Source organism: Echinops telfairi, unplaced genomic scaffold (genome assembly GCF_000313985.2).
Source record: "Echinops telfairi isolate 266 unplaced genomic scaffold, ASM31398v2 ScPeMD7_7469;HRSCAF=8507_0, whole genome shotgun sequence".
Taxonomy (NCBI): Eukaryota; Metazoa; Chordata; class Mammalia; order Afrosoricida; family Tenrecidae; genus Echinops; species Echinops telfairi.
This window is the reverse complement of record NW_022111372.1, coordinates 32071967-32082886: the sequence shown is the minus strand read 5'-3', so window position 1 is coordinate 32082886 and position 10920 is coordinate 32071967. Positions and strand designations below refer to the sequence as shown.

The 10920-nt window shown below is 35.2% G+C and overlaps 1 protein-coding gene across 2 annotated transcripts in view; it reads left to right on the top strand.

The window, feature by feature from the left end:
* BRWD1 (bromodomain and WD repeat domain containing 1) overlaps positions 1 to 10920 on the top strand; it is a 152913-nt gene that overhangs the window by 45214 nt on the left and 96779 nt on the right. For both annotated transcript variants that reach the window (XM_045284556.1, XM_030888683.2), the window contains exons 13-17: positions 357 to 455; positions 911 to 1061; positions 1498 to 1632; positions 5325 to 5453; positions 5639 to 5864. In XM_045284556.1, coding sequence (XP_045140491.1) covers positions 357 to 455; positions 911 to 1061; positions 1498 to 1632; positions 5325 to 5453; positions 5639 to 5864 — 740 coding nt within the window. The remainder of the gene's footprint in view (positions 1 to 356; positions 456 to 910; positions 1062 to 1497; positions 1633 to 5324; positions 5454 to 5638; positions 5865 to 10920) is intronic.

Here is a 10920-nt window from a genome sequence, read left to right as displayed (position 1 = left end):
CCTGATCCCTTCGACACCTCGTGGTTGCATAGGCTGGTGTGCTTCTTCCATGTGGGCTTTGTTGCTTCTGAGCTTGATGGCCGCTTGATTACCGAATTAGGTTTTTTTGCTAGGTGGTTTTTGTATATTGTCTTCTCAATTCAGTGTCTTTCATAAGCTATTCATTGAATTTGAAATATTTTTTTCCTCAGGGCAGGCAAATGATAGCAAACCTAGATAGTTATCACCTTGATAACCCAATTTCTTCACTTTTGAATCACTAATGATTCATTTGACCTCTGCTATAAATTTTTACTTGTGAATTTCACTGTTGGTCTTGATTGCACATATAAGATCTTTTGCTTAAATATTTTAAGGTTCTTAAGTGGTAGCAGAGATGGCACTGCACGGATCTGGAGATTTGAGCAGCTAGAATGGAGAAGTATTTTATTGGATATGGCTACCAGAATGTCAGGGTAAGTTAAGATAGTTAACTTTGCATCTTCTAGGTACTTGGTATGTGTATGTTTGTTACTGTGTGTCTGTCTTTTTCTCTTTTGGTTGATTATTGAGTACAATTTTATTTATCCTAATGTTTCTTTGGTGAAAGAAGCAGTTGAATAAGTTGTAGAAACAGTGTTAGACGTCAGGTGAGGAAAGTAATAGGAGAAAAACTTTGATTTCATGAGTAGTACTAGTGACCTAAAATCTCCCCTTAGCTGCTTGTGATTGCTCATCCTGTGACCTTTTGCCAAATTTACTTGTAGATAATCTCTTGTGGGGGCCAGATATAAAGAATTCTTTAATGTTGGTAAAATGTGCACCTGAAGGAATTGATTTTCTTTCATAATGTTTGTATTGTTGACAGATTTATACATTGTATAGCCTACCATCTAAATGAAATTACATATTGTGTATTTGTTTTTGTTAGGGATTTATCTTCAGAAGAGGAAAGGTTTATAAAACCTAAAGTAACAATGATAGCTTGGAATCAAGATGATAGCATTGTTGTTACAGCTGTGAATGATCATGTCCTCAAAGCATGGAATTCCTACACTGGACAATTACTTCATAACTTACTGGTAAGTATCTTTTAAGAAAGTATGGCAAATCATGTTTTTGAGCTAATTTTAATAAAATAGTATATTGAAGATATTTCTTTGAATTGAATTACTGAATTGCTAAACATTTGTACATTTGTTTGTATATGTTTTATAATCATTTCATATTTATAAACCCTGATGGACTGGTTCATGGCTGCTAACTGAACGCCTGATGGTTTGAGTCTATCCTAAGGTGCTTTGGAAGAAAGGGGTTAGTGATCAACTTCTGAAAAGTCAGCCATTGAAAACTATGGAGCCCAATTTCATACTGACGTAGAAGGGGTTGGCATGAATCAGAATCCACTTTATGGCAACTGCCTTGGTTTTGGTTTTAATGAAGTAATTATGATCTTAATTTGTAAAAAAATCTATAAGTTGAAAACCCTAACTAACTTTATGACTTTGTTGATTCAAGGGACATGCTGATGAAGTATTTGTTTTGGAGACACATCCCTTTGATTCCAGAATTATGTTATCTGCAGGGCATGATGGCAGCATATTTATATGGGATATTACAAAAGGCACCAAGATTAAACATTACTTTAATGTGGTAAGAGAAGTAAGGCCTTGTTTATGCATGCATATATTTGTTTATAATTATTTGGATTATGAAATCTAGTAACAAACAGTGCATTTTTTTAACAATCAGCAAAGTTTTATTTGCTCATTTTTTTGCATTAGAAGTGTTCTTCAATAACATACTTGGCTTGAGATTCTTAACTACACAACTGCAACCAACCACTTTTCCAGGTTTTTCTTTTCTGTCAATTTTGCAGAGGTCTTCTCACTCCCTTAGTTTTTTGTTGTCATCACCTTAATGAGGTTGATTTGGTGTTCAGCATACAGGGCTTCCAGTAACTTGATATATATGGGCTCATCACAGTTGGATGCAAGCACACGAAAATGTATATCAATTGGAACGTAGAAATATTAAGAAAAACAGCAAATATCAAGAGGATACACGTATGATGCCATTTACATAGTTTTAAAGCTGTGATGGAATGTCTGCCTCAAGGGCATTGAAGATATATATACTCTTGAAATCTTGATACTTTGTCTTATCTAAGGGAGAAAAACCATGCTTTCTACTTCTGCAAATAGTCTATGAAACTTGCAGGGGCAGTTCCATCTTGTCCTATAGTGTCTCTAGGAGTCCACAGTTAAGTTTGGTTTTGGTGTACACAAGAGGGTTTCAGAAGGTCATGAAAGAAGTCTAATATCTTTATTTCATTTTCTCAAAAACCTTTTGAAGGGTTTTAATAGGTGATGTGCAGACACAGTGATAATTGATGTACTTTTCTCGTTCATTACCTCTATAAGAAGTTCCTAACATACTGCTGGTTGTAGCGGCTTAAAATTTTAATACTATTTTCAAAGTGTTTCAGAAAATTGTGTTTGAGGTAAAGAATTGCACAGCAAAAGTAGGTTCTCATTTAACAGATTTTGTACGAATTGTTCAGGAACATAGGTTATGGTTTTTGCAATGTGTTACCATCCTTGTTAAGCGTTTATTGTAGTTTTACTTATCTAGCTTCTCTGCCTCACCTTGTATTTTCATATTTGCTTTGGGTAAATGTGTGGCCCATTTGTTCTCATATAGTTGTTTATTGAAGAGAATACATTCTTTTTTTTTATTTTGCCCTTTTTATTAATAATTGCTACTATTTCTCTTTCAAATACCTTAAATGATGGATATTGAGGCTTAAAAGAGGATAGAATATATTGAAGTTCTTCCTTCCCTCCATAGGTGTTATTTTCAACAGAAGAGCACTTTGTAACTGCCCTTCTGCATTCTTTTTCTTTTTATTTTAAATCATTTTATTAGGGACTCATACAACTCTTATCACAGTCCATACATACATCAATTGTGTAAAGCAGAAAATACATTCTTCATGAGTGATACTGTTTATTTTATAAGCTAATATATTATTCTTTGTAAGATGACCTCTAAAAGTGTCTGAAGTTCCAAATTTTAAAGGTATTTAGGACAATTGTCTTGGGGGTGCTTCTTTATCAGTTAAATTAGTCTGTTTTTTGTGTTAGAAATTTGAGTTCATTTTCCTTCTGTTCTACCTGTTCACTATAAGTTACTAGTGGGATCACTGTTTAGTACTTACAGGTTTCAGTCTAGAAAAGGTGGTGGTTTGCATAGGTCATTGGCTTGTGCACTAGTTACTGTCATTCTTGCTGTAAACTGAAGAAACCAATAGTTGTTTTTTAGATGGCTGTTCTCAAGCTTTGGAGATCTCAGATACAACCTGCTCTATTATTTCCAGTTGCTGTTATCACTTTCATTTAGTTTAGAAAGCTCTTAGAATCTCATGCACAATGCAGGCATTTTTTTTTTTTCATCGCAGGCAGTTTTTACTAGGTAAGCTGTAACGTTTGGTTTTAAGAAGATTTCAGAGGATATTTTTGATTAAGTTAAAGATGACCCTAGGAGTTCATTTAAACTCCATGCTATAGAAAATGAAGTCCATGAGAATGTGTTTTCTTTTTTACGGCTTTCCCCCCTTTTTAACAGTATTCTGTAGAATCTTTTGATCAAAATGTCCAATAATGGTAATCCAAGGCCATCCAATTCTGTCCTTATGGTGAAAGTGGCAATTATTTGTGGAGGCATTAGCTACATGGTTCAGAATTCTCTGATTTGTGAATCTGTTGCTGGTTCTTAGATCTTTTGATTTAAGATCATCATTATCCCTGTGATCTTTGTTTTTAACAATGAAAGAGAAAAGAAAAATTTTCTTGAGTGTTAAAAGACAGTAAACAAACTCATATACATGTTATATTACCAGTATTCTAAATATCATAGTAACTATTCATTTTTGTTATTTGGTACCCACTACTATTCAGTTGATTCCAATGCATAGTAAGTCAATATAGGGTTTATGAGGCTATAAATCTTTATGGGAGTAGACAGTTTTATCTTTTTTCTGAACAACTCGTGTGCTTGTACAGCTGACCTTTCAGTTATCAATGCAATAAGTGATAGTGGCAACCATAGTTAAGTGTCAGTGTGTAATCATGTATTTGGGGATTTGAATGAGTTAGTGGATAGAAGATTCAGTTCTCGAACGCTGAACAAATTTATCTTAACATTTACTTTTAGAAAACATATGCATAACTCTACTTTGTAAAGCTGACCAGCTCATCTAAGTATAAATTGACAATGCTAAGGAGCCCTGGTTGTGCCTTCACCTGCTAACTGAAATGTTGAATCCATTAGCGATTTCATATGAGAAAAGACCTGGCGATCTGCTCCCATGAGGTTTTTTTTTTGAGTCTAGGAAAACTTAGGGGGCAGCACTACACTTCCCTTTATGGGATCACTGCATGTTACAGTTAACTTGATGGCATACAACAATAAAATAATGTAATTTACAGTTAAAAAATAATGAAACAGTTAAAAAAATCTATTTAATGATGTATTTAGAGTACTTGTGTTGACACTGGTGTGTAGTGGTTGCACACATTTGCATATGCACCTGTGAGACTTTGTAGCATTGCCAACTTCTGCAGTGCAGTCCATTCTATTAGCAAATTGAAGCTGAGCCCTCTTGAAACTCCAGAGTTTTGATTTTACTTCATGAATACCTAGTTTTGTTGTCAGTTGCTTAGCTAGTATGTTAACTTTTAAATTGTTAGCTGTTTAACTGTTAACTTTATTATTATGTCATTAACTTTATATGAGGGGGCTTCAAAAATACAGAAAAATGGGATTTAAAGATCATGAAATTTCCTCATGAATTTCTTGAACCCAATTCTGTGTGAGCTGGAACTCGATAAGAATACCTTGTTTATCAGTCTCAAAAGTCATTGACAGGGTGCATTCTTAGCACTTTTCTGTTGTTTGTTTCAGTGGAAAAATCTGAATTTTTTTGACAGACTTCTACCTTACATAGATTCTGCCTTTCACAGGTTCTACCCTATATAAAAACAACAGTTTATGACGTTGGTTGCTATTCAGTCACAAAAAATAAACACTTCACTTTTAGATCAATAGTACCTTTCATTTTGAGAATTAATACTCAGAAAATGTTTCAATATTTTTTTCTTAGTAATATCTAAAACAAATTTTATTATCTGAAAATATAAATTAGTGTACATATTTAATGCAGGTTTAAAAAAAAACCTCTTTAAGAATATCTTAAATCAGGATACCTATAATGTGATAAATGTTTACATTGTGAAATTATGAGTACTTTAGGATTGGTTATAACTTCTTTTTCTATTTCCTAGATTGAAGGACAAGGATTTGGAGCTGTGTTTGACTGTAAGTTTTCACAGGATGGACAGCATTTTGCTTGTACAGATTCACATGGGCACCTTATGATATTTGGTTTTGGCTGCAACAAACCATATGAAAAGGTAATTTTCAATACTTTGTTTTAGCATATAAAATAGTTTTGAAGAATATTTCAGAAATAACATTTTTTTCATACTAACATGATTATCTTTTTCTTTTAAATCATAATTGATGGTTTAATATAATACTTTTTTTCCTCTAACATGTAAACTCTAAAAATGCTAACCTACATACTTTGCTCTCCTAGATTCCTGATCAGATGTTCTTCCATACTGATTATCGACCACTGATTAGAGATTCTAATAATTATGTCTTAGATGAACAAACTCAGCAGGCTCCTCATCTTATGCCTCCACCATTCTTGGTAGATGTAGATGGAAATCCTCATCCTACTAAATATCAGAGATTAGTACCAGGTCGAGAAAATTCTGCTGATGAGCATTTGGTTCCACAGCTAGGCTATGTGGCAACAAGTAAGTGTAAATTTCTTTTTTTTCCTTCCTACTTGAAAAGTTTAATGATATAAATAATAATAAAAGTTTTAATAATATAAAGAACATCCATACTTGGAGCGCTAGTCCGGTAATGGTTAAGTATTGGAGAGTTAGGAGCCACCTGATGTTCTGCAGGAGAAAGATGAGGCTTTCTACTTTTGTGAAGAGTTAATCTTTTGGAAACCCTCAGGAGCAGTTCTGCCGTATCCTATAGAATCATTGAGTTGGCATTAACTTGTTGACAGTGAGTATATTTTTTTGTTACACCAAGGGCAGTGAATTTGGTTTTTTCCCCATACTTGAAGGACATTATTATTTTCCAATATATGTGTTATCATTCTTTTTATATATACATTTTGATTTAAACTATTGGGGACTAATTTGTGGACATCATGCTGCTTTATCCCTAAATAGCTGAATGTGTATTCTCTAAAAATACTCACTATACAAAGGTAGTAGACTGTATGGATTGTAACTATAGATATCCTTGAGAAGAATAGAATCCCAGAACACTTTAATTGTGCTCATGTGAAACGTTTACATGGATCAAGAAGCAATTGTGTGAAAGGAAGAGGGAAATACTGCATGATTAAAATCAAGAGAGGTGTACAACAGGGTTGTATCCTCTTCACCATACTTGCTCAACTTATATGCTGAGCAAATAATCAAATAAGCTGATCTATATGAAGAAGAATGTGGTATCAGGATTGGAGAAAGGCTTATTAAAAGCCTGCAGTATGCAGATGATACAACCTTACTTGCTGAAATACAGAGGACTTGAAGGACTTGCTATGAAGCCTTCAGTCTGGATTATAAGTCATGTAAAGAACACCCCAATCCCCACAACTGAACCCCAATAATAGATAACATCATGATAAATGGAGAAAAGGTTGAAAATTTTGAGGATTTGGTCCTGTTCGGATTCATAGTCTATACTCTTGGAAGCAGCAGTCAAGAGATCAAAAAGTTGTGTTAGGTAAATTTGATAGACACGACATCTCTAGAATATTGAATAGAATAAGATCTCCTTAGATTATTGTAAAGCAAGGATGTTATTGTCAAGACTAAGATGGTGCACCTGACCCAGGCCATGGCATTTTCCATTGCCACACATACATGTGAAAGTTGAATATTGAATATAGAAGACTGGAGATGATTCAATACAATTGAATTACTGTGCTGGAGAAGAATATTGGAAATACTGTGGACTGCTAAAAAGAAAAACCAGTTTGTCTTGGAAGAAGTATGACCAGAGTGGTCCTTAGTGGCAAGGATGACTAGACTTTGTCTTAAACATACTTGGGACATGTTGTAGGGAGAGACCAGTTCTGGAGGACATCATGCTTGGTAAAACAAAAGGGCTATGAAAAAAGAGGGAAGGCTCTCACGGAGATGGATTGATACTGTGACTGCCACAGTGGTTTCTTTCTCATGGGAACAGTTGTGAAGATGGCACAGGACCAGGCAGTGTGTGTATGTGTGTACATACAATTATATATATGTATATTTTGGGGGGCCTCTTAAAAAAATCTTATAACAGTCCATCATTCAGTTGTATTAAGCACACTGTACATACATTGCCACCAACATTTTCAAAACATTCTCTTTTTACTTGAGCCCTTGGTATCAGCTCCTCTTTTTCCCTACCCTTCCACCCTCATGAATCCTTGATCAATTATTATTGTTATTTCGTGTCTTATAGTGTCCATTGTATCCTTTCACCCACATTTCTATTATTTGTTCCCCCGGGGGAGTGCTATATATATGTATATATATATATATATATTCAACCTTATGATGTCCCCCTTCTGCACACCCCCCCCCCCCCAAACACACACACACCATCCCTCTACCCTCATGATATTGCTACTCTCACTACTGTTCCTGAGGGGACTGGGCAGTATTTTGTTCTGTTGTACATAAGATTGCCGTGGGTTGGAACTGACTCGGTATAACCTAACAGCAAGAACAAAGATATTTTATGTAACAATAAACACCAAAATGTTAGGACATTTAACATTTACCTACAGGAGCCCTGGTAGCTGCTATAGGAAGGTTAGTAATTTGAAAGCTGTTCAGTAGGAGAAAGAAAGGCTTTCTTCTTCTGTAAAAAGTTAATCTTGGGAACTCACCAGGGTAATTCTGCTCTGTCCTGTGGAGTCTTGATTAGAGTGAGTTTGATTATTTAAGGGCCTTCAAAAATTTTGTAGAAAAATAAATTACAATATGATGGAATTTTCCCACCAATTTATATAGTCTGTAATCAATTTTTCAGTTATTTCAATAATTTCCTTTTTAACCATCATGCAGATTTCAATTTGAGACCGCACATTGAACTTAATTGTCATATTTCTTTAATCTGAGTCATTTCTTAATTTTTCTTTTGTGATAGTGATATTTTTGAAATTTATAAGCTGGGCATTTTATACAGTGTCCCACATTTTGAGTTTGTTTCTTCTTGATTAATTTTAGGTCATGCATTTTTGATAGAATGCAACTTACATGCTAAAATAATCCTGGAGGCATCACATCAGATTGTTTACTATGACTGTGCTTTGTCCAGTTGTTGGCTGTGTTATTTTTGAATATTTGGTTAAATTAGTGCCTGATATGTTTCTTTATAATGAAATATAGAAAAGATCCTTAAGATTATGTAAGATATGGAAAAAATAATCTATAACTTATCAAGGGTTTGTGAGGGAAGGCGGGTGGGGGAGGGAGGGGGAAGAAACGGGGAACTGATATCGGGCTCCAGTAGGAAGAGAATGCTTTGAGACTGATGATGGCGGCATATGTGCATATTTTGCTTGACACATTGGAAGAATGTATGGATTGTGATAAGAGATGTAAGAGCCCCCAATAAAAGTATTTAAAAAATAAAAATAAAAACCAGAAAAAAAAATCCTTAAACAAAAATAATTGCTGAAAGGATAGTCTTTAGCTTCGTCATTGTATAAAATATGTAACTATCTTGGTTCTAATCAAGCTTTCACTCATAAACCTTGGTATCCTTTGATTTTTGTCAAAGTTAATTGTTATTATGAAGGTTGAAAAATAGTTACTGTTCAAACTCACCTCCATTGAATCTACATTTATTTTTTGGCCAGTCACTACTCTCTCATTTATTTATATAGTTCATTAAGTTTTTGTATGAATTTAGGAGCTATGTAAACCAGCCATTGATTTGGTTAGGAACTCAGTGCCCAAATATAGGGTTTCTGAGACTGTAAATTTTTACAGGAATAAGTAGCTTTAGCTTTCTTCCTCACAGCTACTGGTGGGCTTAAACCATAGTTAAATAGCCTAATATTTATCCCACAATGCTACTGCAGCACCTTGGTTTGTTATATAGTAGGTTATTATGCATTGCTGTTAAGCTTTTTCAAGCCGATCTTGTGGTTTCCCTCCCAAGTTTCCATCATTTGTTGAACTACTTTATTATTATTTAGTGCAGGATGGGTCATCTGATATTTTCCTGTTCTGTGCTGGCACTTTTTTTTTTAGTGGGGGGCGGGCTAATGGCAGTGCAGTGTTTCTTTTCAGATTACAGAAGAGAGGAAAATGGCTGCTGTCTTGTTTGGTTTAGGATTAATTTACTGTATATACTCATGTATAAGCCGAGTTTTCAGCACATTTATTTATTTATTTTTAAATCATTTTATTGGGGGCTCTTACAACTCTTAACACAAGCCATATATCCATCCATTGTGTCAAGCACATTTGTTACATATGTTGCCATCATCATTCTCAAAACATTTTCTTTCTACTTAAGCCCTTGGTATCAGCTCCTCATTCCTCCCCCTCCACCCCCATGAACCCTTGATAATTTATAAATTTATATTATTTTGTCATGTCTTACACTTTCCGATGTCTCTGCTCACCCACTTTTCTGTTGTCCATTCCCCAGGGAGGAGGTTATATGTAGATCCTTGATCTGTTCCCCTTTTCTACCCTACCCTCTCTCCACCCTCCTGGTATCACCACTCTCACCACTGGTCCCGAAGGGTTCATCTGTTCTGGATTCCCTGTGTTTCCAGTTCCTATCTGTACCAGTGTACATGCTTTGGTCTAGCCAGATTTATAAGGTAGAAGTGGGATCATGATAGTAGGGGGGCGGAAGCATTTAAGAACTAGAGGAAAGTTGTATGTTTCATCGTTGCTACACTGCACCCTGACTGGCTCGTTTCCTCCATGCGACTCTTCTGTAAGGATGTCCAGTTGCCTACAGATGGGCTTTGTGTCCCCACTCTGCACTCCCCATCATTCACAATGATAGGATTTTTTATTATTTGATGCCTGATATATTTTTAATGCAGTTTTTGTGGTTAAAATTAGGTCCCTCTGCTGATACTCGGGTTGGCTTATACTTAAGTATATATGGTATCAAAACTAAATCACTACCTGCTTCTATAGTTACATTTTCAGAAATGCTCAATATAACTCATTAAATATTTACTGTTTCAGATGTTTTATTATTTTCATTAACTTTATTGAAGTATATTTTACATGGCAACAAAATCCACTAATTTTAAGCACATGATTCAAGTGAGGTGTTTTTGTTATTATTATTTTATTGGGGTCTCGTACAATTCTTATCACAATCCATGCATATATCCATTGTGTCAAGCACATATGTACATTTGTTGTCCTCATCATTCTCAAAACATTTGCCTTCTACTTTAGCCCTTAATACCAGTTGTTCATCTCCCCTCCCTCCCCCTTCTCCCCTCCCTCATGAACCCTTCATAATTCATAAATTATTATAGTTTTGTCATAAATTACACTGTCCAACGTCTCCCTCCGCCCTCTCCTCTGCTCTACATCCCCCAGGGAGGAGGCAATACTTAGATTCTTGTAATTGGTTCCCCCTTTCTACCTCACATTCCCTCACCTTCCAGGCATTGCCCCTCTCACCACTGGTCCTGAAGGAGTCGTGTCCTGGATTCCCTGTGTTTCTAGTTGCTATCTGTACCACTGTACATCCTCTGGTCTAGCCAGATTTGTAAGGTAGAATTGGGATCATGATAGTGGGGGG